Source organism: Myotis yumanensis, unplaced genomic scaffold, assembly GCF_028538775.1.
Source record: "Myotis yumanensis isolate MYYU_CA2020_CCGP unplaced genomic scaffold, mMyoYum1.0.hap1 SCAF_2, whole genome shotgun sequence".
Classification (NCBI taxonomy): domain Eukaryota; kingdom Metazoa; phylum Chordata; class Mammalia; order Chiroptera; family Vespertilionidae; genus Myotis; species Myotis yumanensis.
Genome location: NW_027223753.1, coordinates 14,560,077 through 14,581,995, shown reverse-complemented (window position 1 = coordinate 14,581,995; position 21,919 = coordinate 14,560,077). Strand labels below are relative to the sequence as shown.

The window sequence follows — 21,919 nt, the reverse complement described above, 5'->3', positions numbered from 1 at the left end:
TTATTTGGTAATTTGACTGAGGATTCAATTCTCTACGAATTTTGAAGAGATTTCTCTGTTTTCTTCTAGCTTTGAGAAGTACGATGTTATTCTGATTCCTGGTTCTTTGTCTGGGTTTCCCCTCAGTTCCTTTCTAGAAGCTTTTAAGACCTTCTCTTGGTAACCTAGTATTCTGACATGTGAGGATGTTTGTGGCTCTGTCTTTTTGTGGCAGATACCTAATGGACCCTTCCAGTTTAGAAACTCTAGTGACAGAACGTGGGCATACAGGTTAGGACATCTGCTGGCATGTGCACGAGGCCCCTTGCAGGGAAATATTTAGGGATATGACGAGAAGGGGGCGGGGCAAGGGTCCTGCTCTCCCCCGTTCTCCACTGTCTTCTAGTACAGAGTTCCATGAGACTCAGAAATTTGAATGTGGCCTTCCAGCTCATTGTGAAGGTTTATTTGTCAAGGTAGCAGAATAGGCAGTATTTTACTTCGCATTTTATTAGCTCCATTTATAATTGTTAAGTATGCTTCCTTTTGTACTCTCAACCCAGTCCCACAAATATTAGGAATGGCCTGCTGGGCAAGTTGCTTAGCTTCTCTAAACTTCAGATTTGTTGTACATAAATGGGAACAAAATTACCTACTTTGAAGGGTTTTATTATGAGGGTAACATGAGATAATGCATGAAAAATGTTTGGGTTGATGGGAAAAGGTTAAATAGTTGTCTATCGCTATTGCCAAGCAAGCCTTCCAACTCAGCGCCCCCGTCTGGTTGGATGGGAAACAGCAATTACTTAGAAGGCTGAATTTGGAAAAAACTGCACTTAGCTGATTTGGGAATCAGCCTTAGCCTCTGTTGTTCGGCCTGCTGCTTCGTTTGCACTCCTATATTTGTCTGAAAACAAATGGGAATCTCACTGACTTCTGGGACTAGTCTGGGGCAGGTGGGAAGAGCTTCCATTTTTTTTTCTTTCTCCTACTTCCAGGCTCCATCTGCAAACATTTCCTTATTCAGGAACTGAATTTGGCCCTGGCAGGTGTGGCTCGACTTGTTGGGGGAGGGAGAGGATGTGCAGGAGGCAGCTGATCAATGTTTCTCTCTCTTCCTCTCTCTCTCTAAAATCAATAAAAACTTTATTTTTAAAGAACTTAATATGGCCCTAGACAGTGTGGCTCAGTGGATAGAGCGTTGGCCTGTGGACCAAAGGGTCCCAGGTTTAATTTTGGTCAAGAGCACATACCTTGGTTGCAGGCTCCTCCCAGGCTCGGGCCCTGGTCAGGGCTCATGCAGGAGGCAACCAATTGATGTGTTTCTCTCACATTGATGTTTCTCTTTCCCTCTCTTCTACACTCCCTAAAAACCAATGGGAAAAATATCCTCAGATGAGGATTAACAAAAAATAAATGATTTCTTGAATAAAAACACCAAAAAACTGAATTTGTATCCATTTTGCCATATTGCTTATCTCAATGAGGCTAAAACACTTTTGAGGCAAACTGAAGAATATAGTAATGATAATAGCTAGTATGCAAATGGTACTGATAATGTGTCAAGCAGTGTCCAAAGGGCTTTATGTATACGTGTATTTTTTAATCTTTACAACTACAAGTGTCATATTATCTCCATTTTATAGATGAGAAAACCAGGACCCAGGAAAGCTAAGTGACTTGCCAGAGGTCACACAGCTGGTTAATAGTGGAACTAGGATTTGAACACAGGCAGTAGGCCTCCAGAGTCTGTGTTCTTACCACACTGAGCCTTCTCTAAATATTTATTAATATTGAGGCCCAGCCCAGTGTGGCTCAGTGGTTGAGCATCAGCCCATGAATCAGGTCACTGTTGAATTCCCAATCAGGGCACGTGCCTGGGTTTCAGGCTTGGTCCCCAGTAAGTGGTGTGCAGGAGGCAGCTGATCAGTGATTCTCTCTCATCATTGACGTTTCTTTCTCTCCCTCTCCCTGAAATCAATAAAAACAAATTTAAAAAATATATTAATTGAGTACTTACTGTGTGCCAAATTGAGACTCTGGAACTCAGGCTCTTAACCACCATGTTGTATTTGGGTTACCTTGGACAAGTCTTTTTCCTCAGAACTTCAGTTATAACAATCCTATATAATAAAAGGCTAATATGCAAATCGACCAAACAGTGGAACGACAGGTGGCTCTGACACGCACTGGCCACCAAGGGGCAGACACTCAATGCAGTCCACAGGGGGAGCACCACTCAGCCAGAAGCCAGGCTCACAGCTGGTGAGCACAGCTGTGGTGGCAGGAGCCTCTCCTGTCTCCGCGGCAGCACTAAGAATGTCCAACTGACAGCTTAGGCCCGCTCCCCGCAGGGACATCCCCCAAGGGCTCCCAGACTGTGAGAGGGTGCAGGCTGGGCTGAGGGACTCCACCTCCCAGTGCATGAATTTCATGCACCGGGCTTCTAATCCTTTAATAAATGCCCATTCCATGTTGGCTACTTCACCTAATTCATCACCAACATCGTGGCTAGCATGTCCTGAGCTCTTTTTATGTGCCAGGCACTTTTCTAAGCACTTTTCGTGTTTTACTCATTAGATCATTGTATGATAGCTCTGCAAGGTGGATACACAGAGAGGATAAGTGACTTGCTCAAGGGCTCACATCTAGGAATTGTGGGATTCAAGATTGGGTAGCCTTGTGGATTATCCAGGGCACTGTGGTTGCCTTTGGAGTCTTTGGTGCTCTTAGCAAGTCAGTTCTGTGTCCAGGCACATGGATGAACTGTACTTTCCTGTCCCCTTGAATTTAGCTACAGCCAATGATATAGGATGGAAATGATGGGTCACTTCTGGACATAGCTTAGGGGCCAACCTGAAACTGTTTGAGAAACACAGGTATAGATAGCTATACACAATTTTGATGACCTGAACTTTCCTCATACTCCTGTTTTTAAAAATAATACAGTAGGCATCACAGAAAGAGAAGTCTGTGGTCCTATGAAGACAAACTGTCTATGTCACCATTTAGCCAATAACCAGGGAGAGACTTAAGTGGATGTGGAGCGCTAGTGGAGAAGCCCTGTGAAGGGGGCCTCTGTCAGGGTGATTAGCCAGATGCTAACAAGGATTCTTCTGGGCATCAGTTACGTGCAGCAGACAAAAAAACCATTCTTAGAAATGATCAGGGCCTGGCCTGGGCATCTTTTGCATTGGAGTCAGCCTTGCTGCAGAAGCCTTACATTGGGTATGTTTGTCTGATTATGAGATAGTTAAATGTGACTGAGAATGTGTGCTTGGGGGTCAGGCCAACACACAGCATCACTGCTCACTGATTGTGTGACCCTGGGCACGTTCCTAATTTCTCTGTGCTTCAGTTTTCTTTTTCAAAATGGGGCCATGACCACCTACTTTGTGGGATCATTGTGATAACGGAGACAATGTATACGAGACAGAGAGCTGCTTGGCACATAGTAGGTGCATAACCAGCAGGGCCAGTTACTCTTACCTGAGTGCCAGACTTGATTGTGTCAGTCCAGTCCAGGGTCTAATACAGGTCCAACAGCTCAGCAAATGATGAATTAATAAGGGACCAAGGGCTAACTTACAAACTCTGGATAAAGTCATCCATCAGATACCATGTTCCACAATATTAATTTCTAATAGTGAGAATTAGATCCAACAAAGAATTGGAGAAAGTAAGTCTAGACTACATATACACCCAAAATGCCTTCTTTAGGAAAGAAGCGGTAGTAAAACTGTGTTGTTGTGAGATGTAGGTTTAAGGTAAGATCCAACCCACTGGATGTATGCAGGGGCTGAAACCAAGCCCTTGACTCCATTAGCAACTGCTGAAACTCCAGCAGGTCGGCCCATTCTCATTCGAATGGCAGGTTCTCATTAGTTCCTTGTTGGCAAGATCTGTCCACTTTAGTGTTATGTTCTCATTAGGAAGCCAGTGTAGGGCTGAGACCTACCTGTGTCTTTCACACCCACAAGAAATGACTGAAAGGTGGAGGGGCATTCTTTGCAGTCAGAGAATCTGAATTTAAAATCCTTTCCTTTGCTACTTCCTAGCTACGCGGCTTTAACTGTGCTAGTTCAAGGTCTGAACCTCAGCTTCAACTATAATGGGATTAATAGCTTAGTCTAGGGCTCCAAGTGTAACAAAGGACAGTGCCTGGTCCCCACCAGGTGTTCCTTTTTATCTGAGTCCCTCCCTTTGCTTACAGGGCTCTCCCCCCTTTCCCAGTCTGCTATGCTACAAAAATCCAACCCCCCTTTATCCAGCCCAGGGATTAAGATCTCTGCCCCACAGCCCAGGAACCAGACCTTTTGTGACCAACTTCCATTCTTTGACACAATAAGGGAGAAAGACCAACAGTATATGGGATTTTTTGTTCGTTTTTTTATTTAGACATGGAATTTTTCTTTCATTTCATATAACTTATCTAATTAAAATATTCATCTTGGTAGTTACCACAAAAAAGTAACATAGAAAATTATATTTACATTTTGGGACCAAAATACAAATGAAGAGCAGGATGACACCTTGCTCCTTCCCCGCCCGCCTCCCAGAAAGAAAGAGAAAGCCCTAAAGAAACTGCTCATTAGATCAACGATCACAAAGGGTTAATTTGTAATTTGCTGATTTGTATGTAGTGTAGCACAGAAAAAAAAAATTGCACACGTTTTCACAAATGAGACCAAAAGTTTGACGTCATCCTATGTCTGTTTAGCAGCCATCTCAAGCACCCAGGTGAGGAGGTCATTTAGAAATTGGGTTTCTCCTCTTCCTTCATTCCTGGTTTCACCAAGTCACATTTCTGATGCGAACATGCTTGGAAGGGGAGGAGGAAAGTCCTGCTCTATGCAAACAGCGGTGATCAAAAATCTTTATGGTAGTGATGTTGGGATGAATATGTGTGTTTTTTTCCCTCCCTGTCTAAAGACTCCTAATAAAGGAAATTAAATCATACACAACTGAATCTGAAATGTGAAAAACTGGTTTCAATGACAAAGACTTGAACACATAGCTAAGAGACAGATTTAAGGTGGACACCTCGAGGAAGCTATTCTAGGCACCTGACCCAGATGTTCATTTGGTTTTAGGTAAGAGGCTTCCTAAGATTTGGGTTTAGGGATGGAATGGTAATACAATCAGTCAAGAGAAATAAAATCCATTCAGAGAAATAATGTTTTACCCAGTTAAAAAACAGCAAATTAAAACAGAGCAGTACTTATGTCACATCACAACAGGCACCTGCACAGCAATGCACTGATCTTGCTCCTAAGTAAACTCAAAAGGGAGGCCCTCCCTTCCCAAACCAGCTGGATGCCCCTGTGGTTCTCTCCCATCCTGATGCTATAGCTTGGACACTTTTGCTAAGTTGGCCCTTCGCTCCAAATTCTGGCTTACACACTTGGAAAGTAGAGAGAGCTTCAGCTGCAAAGTTCTCTACAAAACAGCAAATTGTTGTGCTCTTTCAGTCACATGATCTTACCTTTTAAAGAAAGCGAAAACAAAATCAATTTCCAACATAGCATTACAACTTTTAAAACCATTCACTTCTAATAGTAATTCATAGAGATTGAGATTAAAGTGCTGGCTCTTAAAATTCTGACGCTGTATCTGGGGGTGGGGGGCCCTACCGAAAGCCCTGCCATGTATTTGTGTTTTTCTCCCATGCTAGTGGGAGAAGGAAAAACAGGGAAGGAAAAAAAAACCCTAAAGTTTTGAATCAGACACTGGAAATTGTAAAAATGCTGGGATTCTGTGCAAATCGCTCTCCCAAGGGTCTGTGTCATCTAGTGAGCCTCAAAAATGAAAAATAAAAATAATCTGGAACTGCAAAATAGGATGGGGGGAAAAGACTCTAGACCTTTACAAATAGCCTCCCTTAATAAATACTATTTAATGAATAATAAAGAGTTGTACCTGCAGAGGAACTCAAAGCAACACTGAGCAGGGTCTGAGGTGAGGGGTCTAACCTGGATGCTCCTGTCTGCTTGCTGAGGCCCCTCTAGGACAGGCAGCCCAGGACCCACTCCTCACCCTACGTGGAGCGGGCACCACAGGCTCTGGGGATGCCCAGTCCGCCCTCTGTACCAGAGTCCATTCAGGAGAGCTGAACTGGGACAGGGGAATGGCTTTCATTAGGCCTTTAACTTTAATAAAGGACCTGAACATAAAGGCTAAGTATGTGGTAGAGGACAAAAACCAAAGAAAACCTGGGGGTAATATAAATACAATCTGGGACAATATTTATTAATTAAAACTATCTTATAGTTTACAAAGAAGCTAAATAACAACAGAAGTATAATTGACCTTAAAATGCTCAGTGAGACTGAGGCTTCACATCTTCTTCAGAGTTCTGAAGTGTTCTCAGGCAGGAGGCAGTGGCGCGGCACAGGCTCACAGATGCGACACCAGCGGACTGTGCAGGACTCGGAGACCAACGCTGCCACAAAGCAGAAGACTCGGGTCTCCTTTGGAAGTTCCATTCCCCAACCCCCACTGTCCTTGTCTTCCTCACCCCCAAATTCCATCTCCAAGGCAAGTCCTCAGTTTATCGTCGGGAGAATCTGTTCTTGAAAGCTTTAATTGTCTTAGCCATCATGGGGGCAATTTCTGTGGAAAGAGAAATAAGGCCATTGTTTCAGATCCGTGGCAGTTTAGACATACAACACCAGCGGTTTACCATCAGCCAAAGTCTCGCCACTCTTGGTTCTGCACCACCAGGAAAATGGATGCCAGTAGTAGCTGTTTGCTAACATCACAACAGAAGCAGCAGCACAGAGCTACCACCTGCTGAGCACCTGCCAGACCTGAAACAATCGCTATTTCTAACAACCTCACCAAGACTCAGACACTGGCTAACCTGCCCCCGTAAGTGGCAGAACTAATTCAATCCGGACTGTAAAGGCCATGGTGAGCCATAATTTAACTTTGTCTCATAACACCGAAACCAGCAAAAAGCACTCCCTTCCCATCCGTCTGCCCAGTGTAGCAACAGGCCTAACACGAGCTAAATGCAAATACCGCCTCAGGACTGATAAATCTGTGCTCAGTCAAAGCTTAAGCCAGGATTCCTACTTTCCCATGGGCTCTGAAGACAGAATAATGCTTTTAAGTTAGGACACCTCCTTAGAATACTGGGCATTGTCTATGGTAATCAAGTTAATAAAATACAAACAGACCCAACTAGATATAAAAAATAAATACTTGGAAGCTGGGGTTTTAAGGTTGTAAAAACCTCAATAAGATGAACTATCATGTAGCTGTCAATAATGGTTATGAACCTGTTATTGCCTGGAGAACGTTTTACATTTAGATTTTAAAAAAAAGGGCAGAGTGTGAAAATGAACATTCATTATGATCATTATTTGAAAGATACACGTGCATTATGAACAAAGCGGGGGGAAAGAGGCCCTGACATGTAGACCAGCTATGTGCAAGGCATCATACATATGCTACATCCAGCACACAAAATGATGCAGGGTAATGACATTAAAGGGGTTCAAACACTAGTTTTGAAATATCTGAGCAGAAACCCCAAGTCACTCACTCTTCACAGTCGGTTTCCTAGGATCATAGGAAACAGTGCTGCTGACCACAGGCGTCAAGTGGGCACTGCTGGTGCTGGGGCCGTCGTAGGCGGGCTCTTCCGGGCTGGCGGTAAAGCTATTGCTGCTGCCACTGTTGGAGGGAGCTTGGCTGCTTCCTATGGGGTAGGGGGCTGGCTTAATCCTGCAACACAGAACAAAGCTGGTTAGTCATGAGCATGAGAAATCCACCCTCAGCACCAACACCCTGAAGCTGGCCGGCCTTTCTGAGGAAGACTCAGTTTCGTGGCGTTGACCACTGCCTCCTGCCTGAGAACACTTCAGAACTCTGAAGATGGGAAGCCTCAGTTTCACTGAGCATTTTAAGGTCAGTTATACTTTTGTTGTTATTTAGCTTCTTTGTAAACTGTAAGATAGTTTTAATTAATAAATATGGCCCCAGATTGTACTTATATTACCCCCAGGTTTTCTGGAAGTGGCTCTGAGATGACAGCGTCAGCCCTTCAGAAGGAATGATAGCCTCAACTAACTTTTCACTGTTTAGGTGTAAATCTGCAGGGCAAGGGCAGAAGCAGGGTGCTCTGTGGGGAGGCTGTTACACAAATCCAGGCAAGAACTGATGGTCCCAGACACAGGTAACAGCCATGGAGGTGGTGAGGGTCAGATTATGGGCATCTTTGGAAGGCAGGGCTGGTGGTAATTGTGCTGGATCAGATATGGGCGTAAGAGAAGTCAAGGACAATCTGAGTAGTGGTGTGAGCAACAGGAAGGATGGAGTTGCCATTTGCCCAGATGAGAAAACCAAGAGAGGATCAGGTTTAGAGGTAAAAATTAAAAGTTCAGCCAGGCCAGTGTGGCTCAGTGGTTGAGCATTGACCTATGAACCAAGTCATGGTTCAATTCCCAGTCAGGGCACATGCCCGGGTTGTGGGCTCGATCCCCAGTGGAGGGCGTGCAGGAGGTAGCCAATGATTCTCTCTCATCATTGATGTTTCTATCTCTCCCTCTCCCTTCCTCTCTAAAATCTATATATATAAAAGCCTAAGCAACCGGCCGACTGTTCAACCACCTGACCGGTAGCTATGATGCACACTGACCACCAGGGGGCAGATGCTCAATGCAGGAGCTACTGAGCTGTGGTGACTTGGCAGTAGCGGTTCTTGGGTGACGCACCCCAGAACCAGAGAGGGGGAAGCCCGATTCCTCATGGGGCCGTGCGATTCCACCTTTGGCTGTGGGTTATGTTGTTGCTGGGGCACTGTTGGCCCCAAATCTGGTTTACTGCTGAGCTGACCAATGACCACAGACACACTTCGAGCCACTGCACCTTGGGCAGCCAGGGAGGGACCGCAGAAGATTGGCTCTAGGGCATATCGGGCTGTCTAGCCGAGTCCCACCCCGCCGGCCACCGGCTAATTAATTTCCTTTTAATGTGCACGAATCCGTGCACCGGGCCACTAGTATTAAATAAGTTAGTCATACATTAAACACCATTTTTGCTTAAATGGGGGAAGGGAAAGCATAAGTGTTTCCAGAAGCCAGGCCCCGTTCTCTACTTAACCTTGACCTCTCTGAGAGTCAGCAATAATTATCCAGCCTGCACTGCAGTCAAGGAAGCTGGGGCTCCAGAACCCACTCTGCACTGCCATGCTTTCCCTCCAAAATGAATTGCCTGGGCTGCCTTCTCAGGGTGAATGAAAGCTCATGGACCCTCTTCCCTGAGCTTGCAGAAACCAGAGCAGTAGAGATGGTACCTGATTTTCTCGGGCACAGCTGCTCCTCCTGTTCCAAACTTCTCCTGCCTCCTTCGAACATCACGAGGTGGTTTGGCTACAGAGTGGACAAAGGCCATCTTTGCCTGTCGGCCTGTGGAGAAATACGAAGATTAATACCTGCCTCTGGAACAGAGATGCTACAGTTATTTCAATGATCTACACTATTGCCAGATAAAAGCTTATCAAGTGCCCCCAAAGCTGAGGGTTCACCAAGCCTGAAAACCGCTTTGTAGGGTAGCATAAGCAGTGGTAGAAAAACCCCCTCTGCCCGACTTGTGCAAATACAAGAGATTTAGGGGCCAGAGGCCCTACATCAGCGGGGCCTACCAAGACTCTGCTGTGGACCAGAGCACAGGGCTCACTATTTTGCCAGGCCCCGTCCTGCCGGTCCTTCCCTGCCTACCTTTGGGCTTATTGGCATGTGCAGATCGGATATTCTTTGTCAATAATTGTAGCCGCTGCTCTCGGGCATCCTGAAGCCTCAAGTACATCTCCCGCCATGACTCATACTCTTCTGGCCTTTCTTCCTTAAAGTCTCGGTGACAATGAACTTTCCATAATTGATCTGTTTCTTCAATTAATACCTAAAACCAGAACCAGGACGTCATTTATATGCAAGCACTCTTATGTATCTCTTTTCCAACTTTAATCACCTAGGTTTCCTAATGATTTTTTGGTCTACATAGAAATATATTAAAATACCATGGTTCTAGAAAAAAATCAAATCACGAAATTAAAGTTAAATGTGATGCACCATACTAGCTGCTTTTGGGGGGTTGTGTGGCTAGGAGATAAGACAACACAACATTGGTTTAAGATCATTCTTTTCCTTTATAAACATCAATGAAGGGTCAACCAGAATGACGTTAAATCCAGGCATTTTCCAAGTGCTACACTGAACTGTATTGGCGAGGGGCCATCTAAGGAGGATATGTCAGGATTCAATCAGATAAGTGTGTCCCAGCATTAGGAAAAGGATATCTGGATCAATCTCAATGTGCCTAGGACACACCCAGCCCCTTGTGCTCTTTAAAAAATTCACCAGACACCTGAGTGTCAACACAAAGCTCTATCCCCGGCCTGGATCCCAGGGGTGGTGCTGCCAGAATTCTCCCTTTGCCTCTGTGACCAGGTAAGCTCAAAGGAGGTGTGGGAAGTGCTTTCCTGCTCCCTTTGAATCCCACCTAAGATTCTAGCCCAAGAGGCCCACTTAAGATGCCAGAGACAGATGCTAAAAATATTTTTGTTTAAAGGTCCACTGGCAAAACAAACACGCCCAGAACAGTGATCCAACCTGTGGCCTACCCTTCAGCTGCAGCCAATTCAGAGACAATGCTATTTTTGGACACACAAGCCAGAAAACTGCCCTCTTCCCACCCAAACAGGATACTCACATGATTGTATTCCTCTATGCGATACAGCTGATCAGGCGTACACCTCTCCAAAACGGGTTCAAGAACAGAATACGGGACGCCTCCCACTTCAAAGATTGCTGGAGAGAATCAAAGGTGAAAGCGCTGAGTAGTACCCAAGCCACCCAGTGATACTGCCCTAGCGAGCGCCACAACGTGCTTGAGAGCTAGAGAGAAGCATGTGACTTACAATCAATGTTGTTTTTAAGTACCCGGATGCACTGCTGGTGCAAGGTCATCATTTTGGGGAGATAGGCACACTTGGAACCAGAGTACACCTGCATCTTAGAATTCATTCTCCGTCCAGTGAATCCAACTTCCTCCTCCTCCTGGGAAGAAGAGTGTGCTGTAACGCAAGAAACACAGAACATAAGTTACAAAGGCTCTAAGCTATCGAGTGAAAACCCTCCTTCCCACCCCATTCCTCAGCCTCCCTTCCCTTTCTCAGAGGCAACCAATGTCACCAGATTCTTGTGTCCTTCCAGAGTCTATGCAAAAGTAAGCAAATATGAATTGTGTTCCTTTTTAACCGATTAGTAACATGCTCACTACTATCATCGTTTTTTTCATTTACCACATTTTAGAAATCATTCCATGTCAGTACATAGACTTTCCACATTTTTAAAAAGTTTTTTAAATTGGCAGTTTGACTTAGTGGACACAGCGTCGGCCTGTGGACTGAAGGGTCCCAGGTTCGATTCCGATCAAGGACACATGCCCGGATTGTGGGCTCAATCCCCAGAAGGGGGGGGTGCAGGAGACAGCTGATCAATGATTCTCTCTCATCATTGATGTTTCTATCTCCCTCTCCTTTCCTCTCTGAAATCAATAAAAAAAAAAGAAAGAAAAAGAAAAAAACATGGTAGCTAAGAGCTTTATCAGCTTTTAATCCACTACACAGCCCTAGGAAACAGAAACCATTATTATTCTCATCTATAGAATATGAAACTGAAGTCCAAGGAAATTAAGTTACTACACAAGTTCATGTAACTTGTAGAAGGCAGAGATGGATTCAAACTCAAGACATCAAACTCCAGAGCCTGTCCAATTAAGAAACTCACCAAAATCTGATGACAGGTCATGATTTTGAAAATCTTTCTTCCATTTAAAAAAAGATACAGAAAATTACCTTTTCGCTTTGGTTGGAAGGAGGATATCAATTCGAGGGAAGGAAGTGGCCGGTAATTGGCCTGTATCACAGGTAATGGGATGTCTGGCAACACTGGCAGGACATCGATGGGGACCTGCAGAGCAGAGACCAGTGACTGGAGTGCCCTTTTCTACAGGCACAGCTTCCCTTCCTCCTGTCCATACCCAACAGAGTGGGCCAGGCAGTACCGGGCTGGAGGAGGGCAACAGGCATGTCTGACACCTGCGTCAGGAAACACAGACAGATGGGCCCAGCACCCAGGGCACCTCGGCAAACACTTTTCTTGGGTATTCTCCACCCTGGCAGGTAGAGGCCTGGAGGAAACTGAAATTCAACCAGCCACACAAGAGCCAGCCACGCAAAGAGCAGCAGGGTGGGTCCTGGGAGCTCTGCAGAGCCAGATGCTCTGAATGGGAAGCACCAAGGGGCTGAAGGGGTTACCTTTCTCGGCTTGGCTGCGTCGGCTCCAGCTGCCTGATGCTTCTCTGACTTGTTTTCTTTCACCTTAGGCGATTTCTGAACTGTGTCCGAGCTTTTGCTAGTGCTTTTCGAATCATTTTTTTTAAGTGCTTTTTCTCCAGCGGTCGCAGTTGAGGTTTTCACAATCTTTTTCTTTTTCTTCCGGGGCTGGTCATAGCTGAGATATGACTCAAAAGACATGGTGGGTTGCTCAAATTCATCATCCATATCCGTCTCCTCAACTCTAGGGAGGGAGCCCGCTGACTTTCTATCTGAATGAGTTTTCACTTTCCCTTCTTGAGTCTTTAGGTTGTTAGAAACCTTCTCTTTTGCTTTGGGCAGCAGGTCTCCGGCCCCCTTTCCTCTGTCTAAGCTGTCTAGACTTTGCTTGTTTTTGTCTGATTTAGTTTTCTCTGAGTCTTTGTGCTTTTGCTTTTTACGATGGTTGTCTGAAGCAGTCTCCAAGGGGGATGAAAACTTCTTGGAGTTGCCCTCTCTGTCCTTCTCTTTCTTGATACCACTAGAGGGCGCTTTCTCCTTTGTGCCATCCCCTGAGAGGGGCCTCCGGTTTTCCTCTTTGGCGATGGCCTTGTGGGATTTCTCTCTGCTCAAAGGCAACTTCTCATCTCCCCTGGCATCCACTGGACGTTTTTCTTTATGGGATGATTTGTGCTCCTTGTTCTGACTCACAACCCCTTTCCCCCGGGGCTCACCCAGGTGTCTTTCCTGGCTGGCCCCGAGTCTGTCCTGAAAGGCATTACTGTGGCCCTTTCCAGGCTTCTGGTGTGGAACAAAGGGCTCATGGTCCTCATCTGGGGACCGGTAATGGTCCACGGACATCTGATGAGGACTGCTGGATGATGGAGGGGACTGCACATGGCCGTAATCGGAAGATTCATGATCTGAAGAGTAAACTGGTGAAACCCTGTGGCCCCTCTTTCGCTCATCTCGTCTCTCCTGACTGTGAGACACTTTGTGAGGTCTTTCGAACTCTGAGAGTTTTCTGTGTTTTTTCTGTCTGTGATCAGGACTATATGGTTGGCTACTGGAGGCTTTCCAGTTTTCTTGATAGTCCCCCTCTACCTCCTCCTCCTCCTTCTGAAGAACATCCCTGGGGCGCTTTCGGGAATCATTCTTCTCAAAGTCCTGTTCATCAGGGTCAGTGTTTCTAAATAGAAGAATATACAGATAAAGCAGTTATAAATCTCAGTGTTATCCTTGTTCAGAGGACACAGTCACGGACCCTGAACTCACAAAAGAGCCACAGAGAAGGCAAGCGTTAGAAAGAAGGACTTGGAAATAAAGTAAATGTGTTCTGCTCAAAGACACTTAACAAAGTTTTAAAACTGGGAATTTATGCCCTGGGCGGCATGCTCAGTGGTTAGAACATTGGCCCATGCACTGAAGAGTCTTGGGTTCGATTCTTGGTCAAGGGCATGTACCTGGGTTGCAGGTTCGATCCCCGACCATAGTCAGGGCTCATGTGGGAGGCAACCAATCGATCTCTCCCACACCAATGTCTCTGTCTCTCTCTCTCCTGTCCCACCCTCTAAAAAAAAAAAAAGCAATGGGAAAAATATCCTTCTGTGAGGATTAACAAACAAACTAAAAACACAAAACCTGGGAACTCAAATATTTAATAAATGGAAAATGATGAGTTTAACTATAGGACACAAAGACCAAATATCTTATAGGCATGAAAATGCTTAATACAGGGACATATTTGTTACATAAAAACAAAGGGGCTGTTATATATAGTTTGTTCACAACTACATAAAAAGCCTTTTAAGAAAACATTAGAAACATCAAAATGTTGTTAATATTTATCTTTGGATGGTAGACTTAAGAAATTTTGATTTTTATTTCTATTTTTAAATACTTTTTAATACTATAATCATGGATTATTTTAATATTTGAGGCAAAATATTTTAAATAAGAAGGCAGAGAGGAACAATAGATAATCATTTCTGTCTGTTAACACGCCAAATGCCAGCTTTAACCATGAAACTGAACAGACCTAGAGTCATGTTCTTACCGCTCCACAGGAACCAGCTTCTTCCACTGGGCCACGAGGTCCCTGGCAAAGCTTCCCACGTGCTCGTGTTTTCGTAAGCTATTTACCGTCTTCCCAACGCCTGTCTCCTGCAAAGTGAACACATGAATTTTTAGAGTTGTGGAAACAGGCTCACAATTTTCAAAGAAATCAGGCCTCTTGCTTTTTAACAAACTAATAGCTTCCTTCTTAAAATGTATCTTGCAAGCCTCAGTACAAAATTAGTTTGTTTCTATACCCCAAACCTCTGACACACAGTAGCAAACAAAGCATACCAGATCAGAAGAGGAGATACTGAATTAAAACACTTCTACAATAACCAGTGATTCTGGCAGGTGCCAGACACTGAGCTAACAGCTTTGCATACAGTATCCCAATCAATCCTCACAGTAACAACTCTGTGAGACAGGAATCCACCCAATTTTACATAGAACAGGCTAAAGTCACAGAACTTGGATTTGAACCCAGGACTAGTTGATGACAAAGCCAACATTCTTTCAATTTTTAGAAAAATATTTTTGAGATAAAATTCATGTAACATAAAATCCACCATTTTAACCATTTTAAAGTGTATAAGTTCAGTGGTTTACAGAATATTTACAATACTTTGCAGCCACCACCACTGTCTCATTCTAGAACATTTGTCACCCTAGAAAGAAACCCTGCTGCTCCCCATCGCCCCCACCCCCTGGCAACCACTAACCTAGTTTCTGCCTTATGACAGTGATGGCGAACCTTTTGAGCTCGGCATGCCAGCATTTTGAAAAACCCTAACTTAATTCTGGTGCCGTGTCACATATAGAAATTTTTTGTTATTTGCAACCATAGTAAAACAAAGACTTATATTTTTGATATTTATTTTATATATTTAAATGCCATTTAACAAAGAAAAATCAACCAAAAAAATGAGTTCGCGTGTCACCTCTGACACACGAACTTGTGAGGTGTCATAGGTTTGCCATCACTGGCCTATGACCTGCCTATTCTGGACATTTCATACACGTGGAATCATACAATACATGACCTTGTGTTTCCTTTCCTTCACTTCCAAAGCCCATGCTCTCTGTCTTACGGTACAATCTCTCCCATTAGGAAGCGGATAGGATATAGTTTTGTTTTATTTCTAGGGTGGGTATAGTTCTATATAATATCTGAAGTTATACAGTTCTTACCACAAGAATGTCTACTGTTATAGGCAAGGCGGAGAGCTTCTTCAAATATTTTAATAGCTATAGAGAGAATAAAGTAAACATTAATTCCTATAAACATAAACATTCACTGGAACAAATAAGAGTAATATCTGACAGTTAAATACTTACTCAGTCTAAGTATTATACAGTAACAACAAGTATGGTTATTATCCCAATTTTACAAGTGTGAAAACAGGCTCAGAAAAGGTAAGTTACTTGCCCTAGGATGCAAGTAGGGCGAGATTCATTCGGGTCTGTGGCTTAGATTCCCGGCTTTTTTTTTTTTAAATACATTTTATTGATTTTTTTTACAGAGAGGAAGGGAAAGTGATAGAGTTAGAAACATCGATGAGAGAGAAACATGGATCAGCTGCCTCCTGCACACCCCCTACTGGGGATGTGCCCACAACTAAGGTACATGCCCTTGGCCGTAATCGAACCCAGGACCCTTCAGTCCGCAGGCCGATGCTCTATCCACTGAGCCAAACCGGTTAGGGCTAGATTCCCGGTTTTTAACCACTGTGCTACACCAACAGGAAATGAGACTTGAAGAGAATCAAACCTACCAACTCTAAGAAAAGTTATCAACTATCATTTTGAGAGAATTTCTAAGAAAGGTACTGATCTTAGGGAAATTACCCATGGATTTGGCACAGAGGAAAAGAAAAAGGAGCAGAAGTCTCCATAAGAAAAAGGTATCATGTTTCCAGGCAGTGTCAGCAGTGTTTGACAGAACTGTTTTTTGGAAACAATGGGAAGGCAGGACCAATTTCAAGTTGCCAGAATTAGAGCATTGCCATTAACGGTAAACACACAATGTCTGGGTATATTAGAAAAGTGATCTGGGTTTGGTCACATTTCCTGTCCCTAAAACTAGGTCAAAATCAGGACAGCACTGCTGTTAAGACAGTTCCAGAGTCAGAGACAGGCTTGTTTTTCCCTGTCACCTCCTTGCCAGGCAATCTTGTACAAGTCAGTAACCTCTCTGCACCTCATTTACTCCATCTGCAAAATAGGAACTGGATCCTGTTTCTACCTCACAAGTGTGAGGATTCACAGAAACAACCATGCGTAGTCCTTAGCCATCGAGTCCTATAAAGCTCAATAAATGTTTATAATTAATCATTTCATTCATCAAGGAACAGATCTTTATTTATTTTTTTGTTTTGTTAATCCTCACCCAAGGGTATTTTTTCCATTAATTTCTAGAGAGGGGTAGAGACAGAGAAACATCAATGTGAGAGACATACATCAACTGGGGGCTGCAACCGAGGTACATATCCTTGACTTATCGAACCCATAACCCTACAGTCCGAGGGCCAACACTCTAACCACTGAGCAAACCGGCTAGGGCTCAAACAGACCTTCACATGCCTACCCTTGATCCTCAACCAGATAGTCCCCAGCCAATTCAAACTTCTACTTGCTCCATTTCCACCAGAAGTCATGTATGTACATGTAAACACACTACCATTCAAGAAGCTGCAAATTACAAGTAGTTCAAAAGAGAGAACTGTGACTAACCTTTACATTTACATATTAGAGAACACAATCTGTTCTTTTTCCATGTATACCCCAGGACATATAAGTATGTCACAAGCTATAGGTGGAGTAGCAAGTATGTTTTTCAGGTCACTCTACTTCAATAATTACTGAATATGGTCACTAGGCAGAGCAACTGGATTACAAGTAATAACACTGTGTGACCAGGAACAAATGAGAAGCAAGTGGTGGATCTAGGAAGTTTCACCTTCATAGTTGAGTGAAAATTATACTCCACTTCAAATCTGGCTTTGTGTTCTGAAGTGAACATTAAGATGAGAAACTTCCAATATCCAACTTAGGAAAAAGTTTATGTGTATTTCTTGCCATCAAAGCTATGGGTACAAAGATTAATGACAATTCCTCTCCTTAAAGGAACACTGAGAATCACTGAAAAGGTTAGAAATAGGTTGTCTTCCCTAATACCATTCCCGGGAAGGCATTTATATGCCAACTACTGTGTGTCGATGACTATGTTAAGTTCTTACATGTGTCACCTCATTTATTTCATCTTCATTAACCACCTCTATAAAGTGGATATTATTCTCCCCATTTTATAGATATGGAGACCGAGCTCAATGAGGCTAGGTAACTTACCTAATGAGCTAGTAATCAAGTATACCTACCACAGTATGTGCTACAAAGCCAGAAGAAACATCCAAAACAATATTGTCCTTAGGAAACAGAGCTGTAGTTTACCCCAAAGCAAAAAGCTCCTCCTTATAGTATCATATTGTCATACAGTTTAGAGTCCACAGCGTAAAGGTCGCCCTGGGGACAAAGGATCCTCAGGAGCTCTAGGAAGCCAATGTTAAGGATGGGTCAGAAGTCACTGAGAGGTGTTCCTTCTCAAAGCCTAGCACTAACTGGAGGAGCAGATGCTACCGTCCTGGTTTGCTTTGGGTTCGTAAGGGCGACTTAAGAGGAGACAAAGCTAAAGCCCTGGAGATTTTCAAAACGATTTAGCCCCATAAGTGAGAGGAAAGGGACTTCAGAGCCCTCTCTTTTCAATGAGGTTCAAGAAAACACACACACAAAGCAATAACAAGGTAAAAGCACTTCGGGCATCCTCAGGTAGATGGAAACTTGTTATTAAGCCAAAAGACCATTGTAGAGTTTGCAAGAGCTGATAACAGGTCACTGAGAAATATCAAACATTTGCACAGTACAGTGGGGCCTTGACTTACGAGTTTAATTCGTTCGAAGACCGAGCTCGTTAAGGAGCTCGTTAACTCAAATTACTCTGTCAACTCAATGCAAAAAATCAGCAGAGAGACAGCTGGTATCTCCAAAACTCGTTAGTCGGGACACTCGTAAGTCAAGGCCCCACTGTACATGCTTAGGAATTCAGCTGTCCTCTGCACACACCTTCGAATCCAAAGAGCAGAAGATGTTCATAAGGTTGACTCCTTAGTCTTCACTTGCCATCAAACTGTGTTCTGGGTAGTTTCACATTCAAAATGTAACAATGGACAGGTAACTGTACCAGCCATAAAAATTATTTCCCATAACATAGTAGCAATCAAGTGATCCTGGTCTCTGCCTGACACCTTTGCACCAAGTAAACGACCATAGATGGACTTAAAAGTAAAAACAGTTAAACACCAATATTAATACCAGAAAATCCACAAACATATGCATGGAATCCACCCTTTGGCTAATAATGGTTTGAAATCAGGATTTAGTTGCAATTCGGTACTGCTATATAATCATCTTGCAATTTCAAGAACAACCTGTGGGAGCTTGTTGGGTTAACAGAAGGTTGAGGAAAAGGCCATTGTGCCAGCTTGCAGTTTCCCCCCTGCAGTTAGCTCATTTCTGAACGCTAGCTAATGTGCCCTTTGCAAAAATGACCTCCCAACATTTTCTCATCTTCTTTTAATTTTTAAAAATTGATCTTAGAGAGATGGAGGGGGAGAGGGGAAGAGAGGGAGAAGGAGACACACAGAGAGAAACATCCATGTGAGAGAAACAACCTCATATCCACAGGTTGCCTCCCACATACACCCCAACTAGGGATCAAACAGCAACCTAGGTATGTGCCCTGATCAGGAATCGAACCTGCCACCTTCTGGTGTATAGGACAACCAACTGAGCCAAACTGGCCAGGGCTTTTCTCGTCTTCTTAATGTTCACTTCAGAACACAAAGCCAGAAGTTCAGGGTGATTTCCTATCTGGGAAGAGAAAGCCAAAATACTGGCAAGAATCTCTAATAGTTCAAATAGGACGAGAAGTCAAACCTTTCCCTAATTTGGAATCTCGTTCACATCTACTACTAGAAAAGCTACTTCAAAATTTAAATTCTAGTGGAAGAATGACTATAGATACTACCTGGTGCATATTTTTAACCTGATAGATCAAAATTAGGGTTGGGAGATGGATTTACATAATATTGTTTTAAAGATCAGTCACAAACCTACAGAGTTTAGGAAAACAAACTGGTACTAAAAAATAATGAACATTAGAAGTCCAAAAAGGGTTATTATAAAAAGAAATTTGTAAAGATGCCTGGCCACTAAGTACTGAAGCCACAATAGAAAATAACACAATAATAAGCATTTACATTTTCACAGATTTAAAACTAAAATGGCTTCCTAAATAAGTGGATCTTTGAGCTAGGTATGAATTCGAAGAGTTAACAAGTGGCCTGATGGTGAGATGCTGTATGTAGCCTTTACAGATGGAGAAAAAACTCCTCGTCTATGACAAGCTGGGAACAAGGTGAAGAGAAAGGGCCCCTTCAAAAAAATGGTGAAGGGTGGTGATTAGTATCTACTGAGCACTTCCCATGAACCTGGCACTTCTGCCTTTTAGTTTATCTTAGGAAGCAGCAGGTGAGGAAGCAGGCTGAGCAAAGGATGTCCCCACCGTCCATGGCTGGTAAACGGGCTAGAACCAGAATCTCACCTCCCTTCATCTCCCCCGCCTCCTCAACAGGCACTCTGGGGCTGAGACCCAACTCTCAGAACTGCACACTCGCTAGAATGCCGACAGAGAATGTCAAACCGAGGTGTTTTCATCCGTGTGTTTAAATTTAAAAAATTCTAACACCCACCTCTCCCAGACACGGATAAGATGGATAACAGAAAGTCGGAGAGGGAGAAGAATGCATTTAACTTAAGAAAAGCTTAAAAAATAAAACATAACTAGCTGAATACAATTAAAAATGGTTGCCCATCACTCGCTGCAAAACGAGAAACGTTAGCTCTTACCTTTCTATGAAGTGAGGCCAGCAGGAAATCTACCCGCAAATTCTAACCTTTTCCCTTTTCCAATCACAACCCAAGTTTTTAGGCTCTGTACAGATAGGAGACGTGAGGTTTACTTTGCTTCGTTTTTTAAGGGATTTACTCGGAAAGTGAAAGGGTCCAAGTTCTAGTATCAAAACGTCTCTTGGAGACGCAGGACCACACGCCAAGCCTAGACTCCTCGTTCGCAGGCAGACTCACCTCCTCCTCCCAACAAACATCAGAGATGAGAAACCTTCGCAGGGAGGGACGGGACGGGACGGGCCGGGCAGGAGTGAACTCCGGGCGAGCGCTCCCGACAGGAAACAGCTGGCCCGGGACGCCCGGAGGCTCGGGAGCCCGCGGACACGCGGTGCCCGCACGGTGCGCGCCTCCGCCGCCGCCGGCGCCCCGGCCCGGCCCGGAGGTAGGGAGGCCCGGGCGCCGAGACCCGCCGCCTGACGTGCGGGTGTCTCCGCGTGGGCTGCGGCCAAGGGCCGGAACTTCCCGACTCCGGGCTGCGAGCGCGGCGGGGCCTGGCTCCGGGTCCGAGCCCCACGGCCCCAGCTGACCTGGAGGGGCCGCGCTCGGGCCCACGACCGTTACGGGGCCGCGCCCGCTCAACGCCCGCCCGCTCCACGCCACCCACTCGCTCACCTTCTTCGGGTCCGGGTTCGCGGCCAGCCGCGCCTGCAGCTTCTCCACAACTTGGAGCGCCGACTCCGCCGCCATCGCTGTCACTGGCGCGGCCTCCTCGCCGGAACTGGGCTCGCGTCGCGTCCTCGGGCCGCAGCTCCGCCCTCCGTGCATCCCCGGCGGAGACGGAAGCGCTACTGCCCCTTCCGGGCCTCGGCGAGCGGGGGGAGGCGCGGGGCGCGGGGAGCTGGGCGGCCGCAGGCTCCGCCCCAGGCCCCGCGGGCCGGTCCCCAGTGCGCGCTCCACGGCCGCGCGCACCGAGAGCTGGGCAGCTGGGGCCGGCGCGCCGTCTCCACGTCGGCGATTCGGGCACCCCGCTCCAGCTCGCGGTGCACAGAGCCACGGCCTGGCAGGCGTGCCTGGTGCCTGGTTACGACGGAATGAGGCCACAGCCCCCAGTCTCTGGTTTTATTAATCCTAATCCTAATCCGGGGTGGGGGGCTGTGAGCCACGCCCCGCCGCGCGGGGATTAACGATTGCGACCACCCTAGGCTGAGTGCTACCTTAATTTCACCTTCAATACAACACGATGAAACTTGAGTTATATCATCCCCACTTTTCCAATGAGGACACGGAGACCTAACAGGAAAGAGGTGAAGCTGGAATTTGAATCTAAATAGTCTAGGTCCACTGTGAACACACCTCTCTGAATAGGTCGAGGAATGGAGACCCAGAGAGAAAGGGATTTGTGAAAAGTCAAACAGCTTAGTTACCTGAGGTAATAGCCTGTGTCTCCATTTCTTCCCAAACCCTGTCTGGTACATAGGCACCAAATAATGAATGAATGAATGAATGGGGTTGTGAATCAGACCAACCCAAGACACCATCCTTGAGGGCACTTACTCTTATCCTAACACTAAATTTTATTGTTACTGTTATTAATACTAA

The 21,919-nt window shown here is 45.0% G+C and overlaps 1 protein-coding gene across 1 annotated transcript; it reads right to left on the bottom strand.

Annotated features, from left to right (window-relative positions):
- Positions 1 to 4,346: 4,346 nt before the first annotated feature.
- On the bottom strand, positions 4,347 to 21,124 carry ELOA (elongin A). The gene is made up of 11 exons (XM_070404340.1): positions 20,993 to 21,124; positions 15,548 to 15,604; positions 14,358 to 14,464; positions 12,305 to 13,490; positions 11,843 to 11,957; positions 10,904 to 11,059; positions 10,696 to 10,793; positions 9,705 to 9,885; positions 9,281 to 9,392; positions 7,529 to 7,710; positions 4,347 to 6,591 (listed from the first exon to the last, which is right to left on the bottom strand). The coding sequence occupies exons 1-11, from the start codon at positions 21,065 to 21,067 to the stop codon at positions 6,530 to 6,532; spliced, it is 2,331 nt and encodes a 776-aa protein (XP_070260441.1). The 5' UTR covers positions 21,068 to 21,124; the 3' UTR covers positions 4,347 to 6,529.
- Positions 21,125 to 21,919: the final 795 nt, after the last annotated feature.

What these genes read in the sequence shown, in the direction of transcription:
- ELOA (XM_070404340.1), bottom strand. Translation starts at nt 21,067, where the DNA reads ATGGCGGCGGAGTCGGCGCTCCAAGTTGTGGAGAAGCTGCAGGCGCGG. An exon ending in ACATGCCAATAAGCCCAAAG is followed by an intron (nt 9,393 to 9,704) that starts GTAGGCAGGGAA and finishes ATTTCTCCACAG; the next exon opens with GCCGACAGGCAAAGATGGCC. An exon ending in TAGGAAACCGACTGTGAAGA is followed by an intron (nt 6,592 to 7,528) that starts GTGAGTGACTTG and finishes CTCTTTCCACAG; the next exon opens with AAATTGCCCCCATGATGGCT.